Source organism: Danio rerio, chromosome 18 (assembly GCF_052040795.2).
Source record: "Danio rerio strain M-AB ecotype USA chromosome 18, GRCz13ab, whole genome shotgun sequence".
In the NCBI taxonomy this organism is placed as follows: domain Eukaryota; kingdom Metazoa; phylum Chordata; class Actinopteri; order Cypriniformes; family Danionidae; genus Danio; species Danio rerio.
The window spans coordinates 827,549-845,000 of record NC_141038.1 but is presented as its reverse complement, the minus strand read 5'-3'; the positions used below and the strand labels follow the sequence as shown (position 1 = coordinate 845,000).

Genomic DNA, 17,452 nt, shown 5'->3' with positions numbered 1-17,452 from the left:
TAATGACACACTATGCACTTATACTCTATGTAGTGTTTAGTGTCATCCTGAATCAAACATCAGCGTTGTTATTTTACTAATTGAAAATTCAAACCAATGCACTACTTGTACTATATACGCTACAAAATGGCATAGAATAGTGCACGAGTAAGCGAATTGGCATGTCTAATGTCCAAGTACATTTATGGCTCTTTAAAGCAATGAATCAATGTCTTCAGAGACTTGAGCTCATCAATATTCATGACCCTTCCAAATAAGGTCAAATAAGAGCATTTCATTCAAGAAAAATGTAAACACTAGTTGCGTTTCAAATGACACTTATACCCAATGTAGTGTAATTTGGTGTCATCCTAAATTGAACACTGACATTTTTTTAGATGTCAGTGTTCGAAATGAGCTCATTAATATTCATGACCCTTCTTAAGGTCAGGGCATTAATTCTAGGGCCAATTGCTAGGGTTGTTACAGATTTTTTGCACCTACCCAAGCCATAAGCCTCCAATTGAGATAGAGAACAATTAAAACAACAGATGCATCCCAAATTACACACTATGCACCATGTAGTGTCGTCTCAAATGGAACACTAACATCTGTCAAACGGAAATTCCAACCAATTGCCAAACAACGTTTAACCGTTTCCAAATTAGTGAAACAAGATATCAAACAGTAGCTGTTACAAGTACAACTCGATTCATCATTGGGAGGTGGCATGATCACTTATGTGGGAGAATCTTTATCCATAATAAAATAATCCAACCTCAGCAGCTGATAGCCCCTCCCACTCAGCAGTAGCTCCACCCATTTCACTACATAAGCAAAACTACGGGCATTGAGTGCATGAACTGGTCAACATTACACTCTTTTTATCAGCAGAGTAAGTGCTTCATCCTGGCATTTGAAGTGCATTATAATTATTTTTAGAGTTTTCAGTGTGAACGCACTATTTATTCTGCAAAATAGCATAGAATAGTGCACAAGTATGCGATTTGGGACGCACCTAATGTCTGTGTGTTTATGATTCCTTTAAAGCAATGAATCAGCGCCTCTACAACTGCAGGAGTGGACGTGCATTAAGAGCTGCTCTTCAACAAAGCCAGGAAAGCCTTCCAGCACAGAAAGCGGGCCGTGATGATCCACCCACCGCTCCACTGCTCAACACAATAGCAGCTTCAGAGACACTCATTAGGGCTTCACAACAATGCAGACACAGCCGTGGGCCGCAGCCGAGCCCCTGTTCCCCTGCCCGACTGCAGAAAATCAGCAATACATCAAGAAGACAGAGATCTGAAGGTGCAGTGAGCCAGGATTTGTTTTAAGTAATTCAATTGAAATTAATATTAAACACATACAGAAAAGTAATAATGTAAATCTAAAATACCAATAAATACTGTTTAAGTTAAAATGATTTGCCCTCCTGTGGAACTGAAATATTTCTCCAGTGCTGTTTAACAAAGCAAATCACTCCTTTTCTTCTGGACAATGTCTTATTTCTTATGGTTTAGCTGGAATAAAAGAGGTTTTAAAAGTGATCTATAATGATTTGTAGACTTTTATTTTAAAGTGATTATTATTGTTAGCAATATTTACTCTTTCAAATATTTAAAGTGATATTTAATGTATTAAGGAAGTTTTCACAGTATTTCCTTTAATATTTTTTTTTCTGGAGAAAGTCTTTTGTTTTATTTCAGCTAGTAATTTTTTAAAAGGTCAATATTATTTTAAAAGGTCAATATAACCCTTTAATATTAAGAATCTCAATATTTTCAACCACAATATTAGTGTTGGATTGTCTCCAGAACAAACCACTGTTATACAATGACTTGCTTAATTACCCTCAATTTACCCTAATTACCCTAGTGAAGCCTTTACATGCCACTTTAAGCTTGTGCTAGTGTCTTGAAGAATATCTAGTCTAATATTATGTGCTGTCATCATGACAAAGAGAAAAGACAGAGTTAATAGGAATGAGTTATTAAAACTATGATTAGAAATGTTGAAATAAAACTTAATTAGAAATTAATACATTTCTATTAAAAACAAATAGAAGTTAGGGTAAAATATAAAAGTATATATTAAATATATACAATATATTTTTAAAAAAATAATAATAATTAATATAAGTTGTATAATATTTAATTACTTAATAGAATTAATAGAACAGGAGGGCAAATAATTCTGACTTCAACTGTATTATGAGAATTATATCAGTTCTGTGCGTGCGTGCATTTCAATCCTGGAGGGATTCTAAACCTCTATTCCTGCTTGATGAGGAGCTGTTACAGCTGTCAATCAATCAATCAATGATAAAGCAGAACTGGCCTTTTTACACACTCTAAAAGATGCCAGATTGGATCAGATATGGACACACCCAGGGGTACTGATTTCATTTAAATGACATTTTTAAATCCATCTGATGGGTTTGTACATATTTGACCAGCACTGGGTCCAGGCCCTGCATATTGTTTAAGAGTGTGAGCTCAAGCATTGTGAGTTGATCTATTTATACCTCTGGAAGTCATGTAAGCGTGTGTGTGTGTGTGTACACGTACGTGCATGTACATAAAAAAAAGCTGGGTTGTTGTAACCCAATGTTGGTTTTGTCCATATCTGACCCAGCATTGGGTTACAACAACCCAGCATTTTTTACATGCATGCACCCGCACCACTTCAAGAGCTATAAATGGATCAGCTCACAATTCATTTTTTTGCCAATTTAAATTTAACCTAACTGTTTTGTTTGTCCACATTTAACCCAACATTGGGTTATGACAACCCAGCTTTTTTCTTCTTTTCTTTCTTTGTTTGTTGTGGTGGCCGCCATATGGTGTACAATTATTTTCATTCCTTAGCACTGAATTGCTGGGTTGTTTAATCCTAAAATTTGGTCAAATTTGGATTTGGTGGGGTTTGTTCAACCATATTTGCACAAAAATTGGGTTAAAACGACACAGAATTTGTTTTAGAGTGCGCCTTATAGGTAGTGACGGTTCTCAATCAATCAATCAATCAATCAATCAATATAAACCCAGCCCTTCATACAGGTCAAGCATTGTGGGTTTATCTAAAAATTACTCTGGAAGTTATTTTGTGTGTGTTGGATTGTCATAACCCAACTTTGGGTCACATATGGACAAAGCCAACTGTTAACTGTTGTGTTTGCTCGTGTTTATAACCCACATTGTGAACAGTTATTATGCAGGATGAAGAAAATGCTGGGCTGTTTAAACCCAATATTTGGTCAAATTTGGACGAACCAAAAGCTGGTTCACACTTAACCCAACTGTTAGGTTAATTCATCCATAACACTGAAATAAACAACCCAACATTTTAGAGTGTGCCTGATGAGCTGTGACAGCTGTCAATCAATAACTCCATCAATCAAACAAACGGTGAGAAACAGAACCGGCCCTTTTCTGAGGTCAAACATTGTGGGTTGGTCCATGGAAGGGTGTGTGTCTGTAAAAAGCAGAGTTGTCACTGGGGTTGTCTGTATTTGACCCCAGTATTCTTTATAATAACCCAGCATTTTTAGAGTGTGCTTGATGAGCAGTGACAGCTGTCAATCAATCATACACAGTGAGAAACATTAGTGTGTGTGTGTGTGTGTGTGTGTGTGTGTGTGTGTGTGTGTGTGTGTGTTTAAGAAAAATGCTGGGTTGTTGTAACCCAACATTGGGTCAAATACAGTTAATGAATTACATTTTTCAATTAAATTGAAAAAAAAAATTCACTGTGCCAACTGTCAATCAATCTACCCATCCAATCAATCAATCAATCATTCATTCACGGTGAGAAACAGAAGCTGATGCTTTCGTGAGGTCAAGCATTGTGGGTTGATCCTTAAATAGCCCTTGGCGTGTGCGTGTATGTGTGGGTGTGTGCATGTTTGTGTGTGTGTGCGCGCGCGTAACCCCAACGACAGGGTAATTTTTCTCCATTAATTGTAAATCTTTTAACCCAACCTCTGTGTTCAACCACATTTAACCCAACATCATTAGCTTAAAACAACCCAGCATGACCCTTAGTATACTATGTGAATTTCTCAGGAAATGTGTGTGTGTCTATGTACGTGTATGTGTGTGCGTATCTGTCAAAAATGCTTGGTTATCATAACCCAACGATGGGTCAAATACGGACAAGCCTATCGACAGGTTGATTTCTCAATTAAGTGTGAACGATAAAAGTAGATTTAACCCAACATCATGATCTTAAAACAACCCAGCATTATTCACCCCAGTGTGCCCCCGCCGACAGCTTGTGTCTGTGTACCTGGATTTGTCGTGTCTGCCGAGCTCGTCCTCGCTGCCGCTGCCGGTCTGGAGCTCGATGGTGTTGCAGGACGGCTCCTCGTCCGGTTCATCGTCCTCCTCCGCCGCCTGGATGGCCACGGTGATGGTGACCGGAGCGCTGATCTCCCGCGGCGGCTGCTCGCTGCTCATGGTGTCCGCCGGGCTCGCCTGCTCTCCGGCTGCCGCGCTGGAGTCTGCCGCGCTGCACGGAGAAGCGACGCGGAGCGGAAAACACAAACTCCCCAGGCGCCTGCGCAGCTCGATGGCGGCCGACAGGAAGCGCTCCACGGCGGGGCAGAGCGCGCGGAATCTGCGCCACGGAGCGGCGGTGTCGGAGGAGGAAGCGCGGCCGTCTGGAGCTGCTACTTCCTCATATGTAAGCGGCTTTGTGCGCCGGAACGAAGCTCTGGGATTGGGCCGCGCCTCCCCAACCCACCCGCTAAACTCCAGCCAGGAGGGCGGCAGCAGGAGCGCGACGCACCGTAGCAACGCGTTCAGCACGCGCGACATTTCTTCACGTTTTCTCATTGCTTTCCTTACAGGAGTCGCGAGCGCGTCGCTCGTGCATTTATATCGGCGACATTTCTCTTCACGTGAAGGCAATTAAGGAGTTGTCGCTAATTGAAAGTTAAATGAGCGCAGAGTCTGGCCTCACGCGATTGGATAATAGGATTTGACGGATTATTATTAGGGCTCAGGAGGACGAAACAAACGTCCTGGAGATGAACGTGTGTGTGTGTGTGTGTGTGTGTGTGTGTGTGTGTGTGTGTGTGTGTGTGTGTGTTTGGGGGGTTTCCAGTTCTGGTTTGTAGCCGGAAAAGCATCCGCTGCGTAAAACATATGCTGCAATAGTTGTCGGTTCATTCCACTGTGGTGACCCCTGATTAATAAAGGGACTCAGCTGTAGGACAATGACTGAATGAATGAATCATAACAGGAATACATTTTATTAATTTATTTTACGTTTTTTATTGCTTAAATAAATGCTTGAAATGGAAACTCCACATTCTCTTTTAAACATGTGTAACACAAACATGAGGAGACCAAATCGTAAAAATGAATAAACAACATTATATTATATCTATTATTAGTGTTATCACTAGTATTATTTATTCAATTATTCATAAATTGTATTTTATTAATGTCCACCCCTAAACCCAGCCCACTGTACAATCTGAATTATACAGTATCACAAAGATGTATGCTGTATATGCGTATCCACAGCTGTATCCCTTCTAGACTTTACAGGCAAGTACTCTTGGACAGCGCGCGATTTACAAACTATTTTAATATAAAAACTAAAGTTCACATAATATTGCAGAAAAAGCTGTGTTAAATCATGAAGATCTGATGACGTCTCTTCCTAATTACAGTTGTTCTCAGTGGCGTTGGTGCATTTCTCACAGCACTATTTACATTTGCACAACAGTTCCTGCATTTCTCAAAACAATTAGTCATTTGTGCACATCACAGTAGCAGTTTCTCATTCCTTTCAACACATTGCAGATGCTTTTGGACATGCATCAACTGCTTCCACACAACTCTCTGCTGTTTATAACATTATAATCTGCTCATGTCATGTCAGTCAAAATGAACTGAACTTGTGAATGCTGAACAGTCTCTCCATATTAAACTAACAGTCCTCATTTCACTCCTGGAGTCATTACATACACAAATGCTGAACTAGAGTCAAAATCTGTCAGCACATTTAATAAAACATTTTAAATCTTTTATTTTTCTGAAAATGTCTCCTAAATTGAACAGTTTGATGACTGGTTTACAGACCTGTGTATGTTGTTGGTTCAGTTCCGATATGTGCTGCATTATTGTGTACAGTTGTGCACAGAAAGCTTGTTTGTTGTAAATAAGGCTGTTTATTCTTCTGCACAATGCTGTCAATAAGTCAGAATTGTAAAGAGCATCTGCAGTAAACATGTGACATACATATTCAGTGTGTTCTACTCAGATACCTCACTAAATGCAGTGATGTCTCACTTTACTGTAGTCTGGCTGTGCTAATAGTATATAGTGCTGCTGTCTTGAGCATTTCAGGACGTGTCACCAACATTGACTTGTTTGCATTGGAATAAATGTCCAGAGTAAACTGTGATAATGAAAACAGGACAAAGCCATTTGACTATCCTGTTGATAATCAATGGTGTCAGGACTCTTCATCTTGATCACACTGACACTTTCACTGACATCAATACTTGCTTTTGTGGAATGAGCTCTCCTTTTTGAGAAAGTGACGCGCTTCTGCAGGTTATCAGCAAGGGTTTTGCACTGTTTTGAGAAATGCATGAACTGTTGTGCAAATGTAAATAGTGTTGTGAGAAATGCACCAACGCCACTGAGAACAACTGTAAATGAATAAATGCAGAAAAATAATATTAGTCAAAGTAAGTAATAGACAGACAGACAGACAGACAGACAGACAGACAGACAGACAGATAGATAGACAGACAGACAGACAGACAGACAGACAGACAGACAGACAGACAGACAGACAGACAGATAGATAGATAGATAGATAGATAGATAGATAGATAGATAGATAGATAGATAGATAGATAGATAGATAGATAGATAGATAGATAGACAGACAGACAGACAGACAGATAGATGCATAGACAGATACATAGCCAGTCAGACAGACAGACAGAAAGGCAGATAGATAGATAGATAGATAGATAGATAGATAGATAGATAGATAGATAGATAGATAGATAGATAGATAGATAGATAGATAGATAGATAGATAGATAGATAGATAGATAGATAGATAGATAGATAGATAGATAGATAGATAGATAGACAGACAGACAGATAGATAGATAGATAGATAGAAAGACAGACAGACAGACAGACACATAGATCGATAGACAGACAGACAGATAGATGCATAGACAGATACATAGCCAGTCAGACAGACAGACAGAAAGGCAGATAGATAGATAGATAGATAGATAGATAGACAGACAGACAGACAGACAGACAGACAGACAGACACATAGATCGATAGACAGACAGACAGATAGATGCATAGACAGATACATAGCCAGTCAGACAGACAGACAGAAAGGCAGATAGATAGATAGATAGATAGATAGACAGACAGACAGATAGATAGATAGATAGATAGATAGATAGAAAGACAGACAGACAGACAGACAGACACATAGATCGATAGACAGACAGACAGATAGATGCATAGACAGATACATAGCCAGTCAGACAGACAGACAGAAAGGCAGATAGATAGATAGATAGATAGATAGATAGATAGATAGATAGATAGATAGATAGATAGATAGATAGATAGATAGATAGATAGATAGATAGATAGATAGACAGACAGACAGACAGACAGAAAGACAGACAGACAGACAGACAGACAGACAGACACATAGATCGATAGACAGACAGACAGATAGATGCATAGACAGATACATAGCCAGTCAGACAGACAGACAGAAAGGCAGATAGATAGATAGATAGATAGATAGACAGACAGACAGACAGACAGACAGACAGACAGACAGAGTGATAGTGTAGTTTGGCTTCTTATAACATGAAAACACACTTGTGTATATATACGTGTCCCTATGCCAGAAATGCACAGCTGTATAATAGAGTACTAATATTGAGAGTGTGCGTGCGTGTGTGTGTGTGTGTGTGTGTGAGTCACTGCTGCTGTGAGCTGCTCTGGAGTCATTCTGCATGACGTCACATTCTTGTCCTGCCCATTGATGATGACACATGTCAGCTACTGGTGAGCATGCACACACACACAAACACCAAGATACACATGCACACACAGAAACATATATGCACGCACACATATATGCACATACACACTCACATGAACAAACATATGCTCACACACACATATAAGCACACAGGTGTCTCCATCAGTCTGGTGTCCAGCTCTGTCTGCTCATTCTCTGCTGCTTCTCCACCCCCTTGTGTGTGTGTGTGTGTGTGTGTGTGTGTGTGTGTGTGTGTGTGTGTGTGTGTGTGTGTGTGTGTGTGTGTGTGTGTGTGTGTGTGTGTGTGTGTGTGTGTGTGTGTGTGTGTGTGTGTGTGTGTGTGTGTGTGTGTGTGTGTGTGTGTGTGTGTGTGTGTGTGTGTTATTACAGGTGAAGCCGTGCTGCGTTACTGAGAAACACACAATACTGAAGCTCATTCAGAGGCTGCTCATGAATATGCAGATGATTATTGACCATCAGCAGCAGCTCATGTGCAAACGCTCAAACCTCTGTTTCCTAGAAGGAGAAATAATGATCAGCCAATGAAACACATCAGAGACTCTGTGAGATGCATGTGGGACCGCTTTATTATTTCATTATTGAAATTAGTGTGTTAGTCAGGTGTAGCACTAGTGTCATTTTCTTTTTGGCTTAGTCCCATTATTAATCAGGGGTCGCCACAGCGGAATGAACCACCAACTTATCCAGCATATGTTTTAAGCAGTGGATGCCATTCCAGCTGCAACCCAGTACCTGGAAACATCCAAACACAACTCGTTCACACACACACACACACACACACTATGGCCAATTAAGCTTACTCAATTCCCCTATAGCGCATGTGTTTGGACTGTGGGGGAAACCGGAGCACCTGGAGGAAATCTACGCCAACACGGGGAGAACATGCAAACTCCACACAGATACGCCAACTGAACCAGTCGGGGCTTGAACCAGCGACCTTCTTGCTTTAAGGCGAATGTGCTGAGGTGATGCTATCAGGCGTAGAGCTGAGAAAAACTGTGTTATTTGCAGGTTTGTCCTCCGGAACAAAAGAAAGAAATAGAGTGTGAGAGATTAGCTGACAGAGTTAACACAGTGGGGTCTGAACATCACACTGTGAGTGGATTAAAAAAGAAATAGTCTGATGTAAAGATGCAGGTTAAGAGGAGAACAGCGGTGCACCGTCATACTGTGGAGCGAACTGGGGATGCTGAACTAACTTTCCTCACTTTACTGTCTGGAGTAGTGTCCGTGTCTGTGGGACATACAGATGTATTAGAGGAACACTTTGTTAGGGCGGTATAGCAGCACCTCTGCTATTATCAAGGCAGCGCCACCTGCATTTCAGCTGCCCAATCGCCTGCTCTACAACTGACCGAGAGTGAGAATGACCATCACTGTATCTGTGCTCTTGGTCAGTGTGTGGGTTGTTGAGGGGGTTAACAGCCATGTCTTTAATGGAGAACCCCGCTCTCTTGATATGCAGGCCCGGGGCATCCATAGAGGCGACCTAGGCCGCCGCCTAGGGCGGTAGATAGAGAGGGCAGTGTCCGCCACCCCCTTCTTCACTTTTATCCATGACAACACCAACCCCTCCCATCCACCTTCGCCCCCCTTCCCCTGTCTTCATTATCATCCACGAAACCTGAGCACTACCCCCCCCTTAGGGCAGGAGAATATAACAGAGAGGGCGGCGTCCGCGATCCCCCTTTGTAGTGTGCAATTTAACATAATAGCTCTAGGAGTCGCCAATGGAAATAAAACGAACATACACAAGAAATACACGTACGCCAGACATGAAGTTGGCATCGACCAACACACATTCTCACGTTCATTTCATCATTACTAAATCCATTTTCAAATTCTTGCTGCAACCCATCACTGGGAAACACCCACACACACTCATACTCTACGACTAGTTTAGTTGATCAATTCCCCTATAGCGCATGTGTTTGGACTGTGGGGGAAACCGGAGCAAACCCACGGCAACACGGGGAGAACATGCAAACTCCACACAGAAACACCACCTGACCAAGCCGGGAATCGAACCAGCGACCTTTTTGCTGTGAGGTGATTGTGCTACCCACTGCGCCACCGTGCTGCCCATTCAACTTTATTAATAACCATTAAGACATAAGAAAGGATCCACGCCATCAGGTCAAATATAGACAAACCCAACGTTGGGTTCACTTTATATTTCACTTTTAAATATAACTTTTAACTTTGTCTAAATTTGAACATTCAACATTGTGTTAAAAACAACCCAGCGATTTTTTTGAGTGTATCACATTATCACAAGTGCAGCAAACACTCTTTAACGAGACAGCTCACCCAAAAATGACAATTGTGTCATCATTTAGATGTCGTTTGAGTTTCTTTTTTGCGCTGAACACAAAAGAAGATCATTTGAAGCATGTTGGAAACTGGTAACCATTGACTTCCATTGTAATCATTTTCCTATGGTAGTCAATAATTTCCGGTTTTCAACATTCTTCAAATATCTTCCTTTGTGTTCAACTGAAGAAGCTCATTAAATGTTTGAATACACTCAAACGAGAGTAAACAGCGAGTAATTTATATTTTTTGGGTGAACTGGCCCTTTAAATACAGGTTGCAGTGAGCTTTTCTCAATAGTGCAAAGGAAAAAGTTCCCGACAGACTGATCTGATTGGTTTAATAAATTCAGCACGGCACAAAGAAAGACTTGATTTGGATTAAATCAGAGGAGATTGAGCCAAGGACAGTCAGTCTGTGTGTGTGAAAGAGCTTCAGTCTGTTCAGATGAGGATTGTGTGAGCTGAAGCAGATGCTGAGAAACACTGAGATAATGAGCAGGTGCTGGAGCTCATAAGCATATTCAGCACAGGAGCGCACAAACATGATAACAACAGCTCACTTCATCAACAGGCAGTCTTTATGTAGGAATAAAAACTAACATGTGAAGAACTGTTCTCATTTGGACATGCTGTTAATTAATATTATTAATAATAATAGAAAGAGAGGCACGGTGTCCCCACAGCAAGAAGGTCGCTGGTTTGAGTCCCGGCTGGGTCAGTTGGTGTTTCTGTGTGGAGTTTGCATGTTCTTTTCGTGTTGGCGTGGGTTTCCTTCGGGTGCTCTGGTTCAAACAATTGCACTATAGGGAAATTGATTAACTAAATTGGCAGTAGTATATGGGTGTTTCCCAGTTCTGGGTTGCAGCTAGAAGGGCATCCGCTGCGTAAAACATATGCTGGAATAGTTGGCGGTTCATTCCACTGTGGCATCCCCTGATTAATAAAGGGACTAAGCTGAAAGAAAATGAATGAATAATAATAGTAATACATTTTATTTATTTATATTACGTTTTTTTATTGAGTGAAAAATTTGGAAATGCTTGAAATGGCAGACACAGGGAAAGACTTTCCACATTCTCTTTTAAACATGTCTAACACAAACATGAGAAGACGAAATAGTAAAAATAAAATAGAAATAATAAAAATGAATAAATAACATTGTATTATATCATTTATTAGTATTATTATAACGATTATTATTCATTTTATTTATTAAATTATTCATTAAATTGTATTTTATTAATGTTTTCCTCTAAACCCAACTCTCACAGTAATGTAAATCTGAATGATACAGTATGTGCGCGTCCACAGCTGTATCCCTTCTACACTTTACCGACAGGTACTCTTGGACAGCGGCTGGCAGCGGAAGTGCTGGTTACTGTTTACTTTAGGTTGGTTGCTAAGGATGCGCTTTCCAGGAGATGCAACGTGAAAGCTCGCTGTAAATCTGATTTTCTTTAACATGTATCTGAACAAGCTTGTGTCCGTGAGTGAGAAGTGAAGCGAAAATGCGCTCCTCTAAGCAGCGGAAGTGCAGTAGCAGCGGGCGGTTTCTGCCATCTGCGGTAAGAGTTTGATGAAGAGCTGATAAATCTCACGAAGAGCCGTGTGATGAAACACTATAGTGCTGTTTAATTATACTATAGTAAACTGTAGATATTATAGTAACTATTTGTTAACGATTGCTCCAGCATCTGTAGTTTTAACAAAAGTGAACTGATAATGTAGTATATTTTATTGTTTACTACAGTAAACTGTGGCGTATGGTAGTAAAATATACACTATAGTTATAGAAAACGACAGTATTGACTCATTTGTTTATAATACTGTAGTCGTTGTGTTACCATAGCAACTATAAAACTACAGCAAATCAATTGATAGTTGTGGTACCATAGCAACTGTAGAATTACTACAACATCAATTGCTTAAGTTGTTGTGTTACCATAGCAACTGTATAATTACTATAACAGATCGATTGATATAGTTATTGTTACTATAGCAACCATATAATTACTACAACATTAATTGCTTAAGTTGTTGGGCTACCATAGCAACTGTAGAATTACTACAACAGATTGATTTATATAGTTTTTGTGTTACCATAGCAACTGTAGAATCACTACAACAGATCGATTGATATAGTTGTTGTGTTACCATAACAACTGTAGAATCACTACAACAAATTTGTTGATATAGTTGTTGTGTTACCATAGCAACTGTAGAATTGCTACAACAGATTGATTGAAATAGTTGTTGTGTTACCGTAACAACTGTAGAATTACTACAACATCAATTGCTTAAGTTGTTGTGTTACCATAGTAACTGTAGAATTACTATAACAGATCGATTGATATAGTTATTGTTACCATAGCAACCATAGAATTACTACAACATCAATTGCTTAAGTTGTTGTGCTACCATAGCAACTGTAGAATTACTACAACAGATTGATTTATATAGTTCTTGTGTTACCATAGCAACTGTATAATCATAACAACAGATCGATTGAAATAGTTGTTGTGTCACCATAGCAACTGTATAATCATGACAACAGATCGATTGAAATAGTTGTTGTGTTACCATAGCAACTGTATTATCATGACAACAGATCGATTGAAATAGTTGTTGTGTTACCATAGCAACTGTATTATCATGACAACAGATCGATTGAAATAGTTGTTGTGTTACCATAGCAACTGTAGCATCACTACAACAGATAGACTGATATAGTTGTTGTTACCATAGCAACTGTAAAATTAACAGAATAATTAATTCAAGTACTTGTATTATTGTAAATACTGTAGTGCTTTTGAACCATTATATAGTAAATATTGTGGTTCAAAAACACAGTGATGAATAGTCATGAGCTCATTCACTGCTCAGCATGTTTATTGGACATAATAACAACAATTAGAAAAGAATGTAGTGTGTAATAGAGGACTTTAAAAGTGTTGCAGTGTTTACACACATGGTCTATTATGAGATTGTTTGACCTGCTGGGCTTTTGTGTGTAGAGTTATAATACTGTGTGGATGTATATTGCTCTTTTTAACATTTAATCTTGTTGTCTTTTATAATGTAGTATAATTTTAATCACATTTTTTCCTTAAATCAAGCCAATGAGCAAAATAATGTTATTAATAAAGAAGCGAAAACTAGATTGTTTTATTTACTCCACTGGCAGAATATGTTGCCTGTTTTATGGAAAAACTGCCTTCATTTTGATCCATTGTTTCTGAAAACAAGACTATCTGTTTCGCTTGCCTAGAAAATGCTTCTTGATTTTAGAATTTTGAGATGTTTATGCAAGAAACAAGACTAGCTCACACCACTGTACTGTATGTGTATAATATATTTGTAATGAAGTAAATAAAATGTATCATGGACTGTTGTGTAAAATGCATTAAAGAAGTCGCATAATAATAAGCAGCAGTATATATAAGTTCAGCATTATGTAAATCCAGTGTGTTGTGGTGTTTCTGATGTTGTGCGTGTTTCTGCAGGTTCACAGCAGCTATAAGCAGCATCTTGCAGCAGTCAGCTCTTTACTGCCGGACAGACTGAGCCGCAGACCTGTGAGTGTTTATCAATGATCACCACCACTGTGCTTTATGTTACACACACACACACACACACTTCAACACTTTCTACACATCTTGTAATGTCTCTGGAATGAAATGTTATGTGTGTGAATGAAAGACTGCTCAGTTATATAGCAACACAATATAAAACAACCCGAGCTGACCAGTGTGCTTCACAATTACTAAAACCCACAAACAACCAAAGCCAAGTGAAACAAAGAATTAAAGGAAAATAAAGCATTTAGTGGGTCAGAAAATAGGAAATAAAAGCCATTTATCTAATTGGATGGGGATTTGTGTGAGTTCAGAGGTAGTTATAGGTCCACTAGAGCATAACTATTGACAGAACACTGAAATACACTCACCGGCCACTTTATTAGGTACACCTGTCCAACTGCTTGTTAGCGCAAATGTCTACCACATTCAGATGCTCGGCTCAAAATTTGGCCTCAACAACATGAAAGCATGGATCATCCTGCCTTGTATCAGCGGTTCAGGCTGGTGGTGGTGGTGTAATGGTGTGGGGGAGATTTTCTTTAGGTCCATTAGTACCAATTGAGCATCAACGCCACAGCCTACCTGAGTATTGCTGCTGACCATGTCCATCCCTTTATGAGCACAGTGTCTCCATCTTCTGATGGCTACTTCCAGCAGGATAACGCAGCATGTCATAAAGCTCAATCATCTCAGACTGGTTTCTTGAACATGACGATGAGTTCACTGTACTCAAATGGCCTCCACAGTCACCAGAGCTCAATCCAATAGAGCAGCTTTGGGATGTGGTGGAACGGGAGATTGGCATCATGGATGTGCAGCCGACAAATCTGCAGCAACTGTGTGATGCTATCATGACAATATGGAGCAAAATCTCTGAGGAATATTTCCAGTAGCTTGCTGAATCTCTGCCATGAAGGATTAAGGCAGTTCTGAAGGTAAAAGTGGGTCAAATCTGGTACTAGTGAGGTGTACCTAATAAAGTGGCCGGTGAGTGTATCTTCTGTTGACCACATTAATATTCTGTTCATCAATATTATTATCGTTTATCCTCTGGGCTCTGCTGAACGCTTGATTGTGATTGGCTGTTGTTTTCATTAAGTTGTTCAGCAGTGAGCGTGACTGTAATGTTGTGATGTTCTTCATTCATCAGCTGGATCTGAGGTTATCAAATGACCTGAAGAACACTTTCAATGTGGACGCCTTGAAAACACAACCATGCACAAGCGGTACAGGACTCTGTGTGTGTTTGTGTGTGTGTTTGTGTGTGTTTGTGTGTGCGTGTGTGTGTGTGTTTCTCTTTGTATGTGTGTGTACTTGTGTGTATCTTTCTCTCTATACTCAAATATAGGCAAGCATGCACACACTCAAACATACACACTCAAATTAACAAAAGTGCAAACACACACACACACACACAAACACACATACACACTATAACAGAACACACACTCGCACACATACACACATAAATTAAATCACAATACACACACACAGCTCACACCATGCTGCACAATCAAAACACACACACACACACACACACACACACACACACACACACACACTCTTATACAAATGCGCAGTGTCTTCTCTCTCTTTCTCTCTCACGAATACATTTTTTCTCACACACACACACACTAACCCAGAACAGACGCTCACACACACACACACACACACACACACACACACACACACACACACACACACACACACACTCCTCCAGAGTCCTAACAGACATGTTATGTGCTGACTCTTCAGCTGATGTCGAGCCGCTGTTCTTCTGCTGCTGATCATTATCGTCTCTTCTGAAGGTGAAACAGGAAGTCTGCGTGACAGTTCTGTCCCCAATTTCCTGTCTGCCACCAGCTTCAGAGATGACATCTCTTCCTGTCCTGAGAGACTCGATCTGGACCGGTACCACGTTCATTCAACACTCAAATGTTGGCAACTTTAAAGATCTGCCATGTTCTTCATTAGTTTTGTGATTTACCAGAGACTGTGCATTCATTCATTATTTTAGCTTAATTTGATTATTATTTTAATTTAATTTTTTATATATATTACTATTTTTGTTATTTTATATTTATTTTTAATCTAGGTTGTTTTTTTATTTTATTTAAAATATTTTATGTTATTGTTTAATTTACATTTTTATTTAATATTTTTTGGTTTATTTAAAAGTTTAATTTTATTTTATATTTAATTTTGACAGTTTTGTTTGTTTTATTTGATTTAAATCATATTATTTCATCGGTTAATTTGAAAGTTTTATTTAGTTTTATATCTATTTTTTATTTAGTTAGTTTGTTTTATTTATTTATTTTTTAAAATACTCTTTCATTATTTCATTATTTATTTAAATTTTTTAGTTGATTTCAATTTTATATTTTATTTAAAAGTTGTATTAAATTTTATATTTATTTTTTATTTAGTTAGTTTGTTTTATTTTGTTTTGTTTAAATCAATACTCTATTTCATTATTTATTTTAAATTTTTAGTTGATTTCAATTTTATATTTTATTTAAAAGTTTTATTAAATTTTATATTTATTTTTAGTTAGTTTGTTTATTTTTTATTTAAAATATTTTATGTTATTGTTTAATTTACATTTTTTATTTTGTATTTTTTTATTTAAAAGTTTAATTTAACTTTATATTTATTTTTGACAGTTTGTTTTATTTGATTTAAATCATATTATTTCATCATTTAATTTAAAAGTTTTATTCAATTTTATATTTATTTTAGTTAGTTTGTTTATTTTATTTTATTTTAAATATTTTATTTCCTTTTTTTACATTTTTTATTTAAATTTTATATTTTATTTTTTAATTTAGTGTATTTACTTTGTTTGTTTTATTTTACTTTAATTTCTTTTTTACATGTTTTACATATCTTTTGGCTTGAGATATTGTTTTTAAACTTAAAATAAAAAAAAAAATGTGAATAGTATTTTGAAAATGTTGATATATTTATTATTTAGACTGTTTAAAATATGTGTGTTTTTCTGAATCTGTGATGATCTAGTGTCCAGCAGGAGGCAGAAGCGTCTCTCTCTCTGCCTGTCTGTTTGAACAGGTGTGTCATTAAAGCAGTGCTCATCAGTGTGTGTGTTTGCATGTTTTCTCTGCTGTGTGTGTGTGTGTGGGTGTGTGTACGTGCAGGCGTGGACTGACTGATCTGCCGGATCTGCAGTCTCTCCGTGAGCTGCATCAGCTGAACCTGCAGCACAACCTGATCACACACCTGCAGCACCTGCAGAGCCTGCGGAGCCTGCTGCTGCTCGATCTCCATGGCAACCGGCTGATTGACATGTGCGGACTCTCCTCGCTGCGCTGTCTGCGTGTGCTGCTGCTGGGAAACAACCGGTGTGTGTGTGTGTGTGTGTGTGTGTGTGAGAGAGAGAGAGAGAGAGAGAGAGAGAGAGAGAGAGAGCATTTGTGTCTCTCTCTTTGTATCTCTGTGTGTGCCTCTCTGTGTGCATGCTTGTGTAAATCTGTGTGTTT

The 17,452-nt window shown here is 38.6% G+C and overlaps 2 protein-coding genes across 3 annotated transcripts in view; one reads left to right on the top strand and one right to left on the bottom strand.

Annotated features, from left to right (window-relative positions):
• Positions 1-4,638, bottom strand: part of larp6a (La ribonucleoprotein 6, translational regulator a) — a 19,495-nt gene extending 14,857 nt beyond the window's left edge. Inside the window, exon 1 of the mRNA NM_199903.1 lies at positions 4,270-4,638. Within this exon, the coding sequence (NP_956197.1) occupies positions 4,270-4,439 (170 nt within the window). The 5' untranslated portion in view covers positions 4,440-4,638. The remainder of the gene's footprint in view (positions 1-4,269) is intronic.
• A 7,130-nt stretch (positions 4,639-11,768) lies between these two features.
• Positions 11,769-17,452, top strand: part of lrrc49 (leucine rich repeat containing 49) — a 37,364-nt gene continuing 31,680 nt past the window's right edge. Inside the window, exons 1-5 of one of the 2 annotated variants that reach the window (XM_087292875.1) lie at positions 11,769-11,939; positions 13,878-13,949; positions 15,103-15,178; positions 15,761-15,863; positions 17,111-17,314. In XM_087292875.1, coding sequence (XP_087149001.1) covers positions 11,883-11,939; positions 13,878-13,949; positions 15,103-15,178; positions 15,761-15,863; positions 17,111-17,314 — 512 coding nt within the window. In that variant the 5' untranslated portion in view covers positions 11,769-11,882. Of the gene's footprint in view, positions 11,940-13,877; positions 13,950-15,102; positions 15,179-15,760; positions 15,890-17,110; positions 17,315-17,452 lie in introns of both variants that reach the window. The other variant, XM_087292876.1, reaches the window with a different exon arrangement.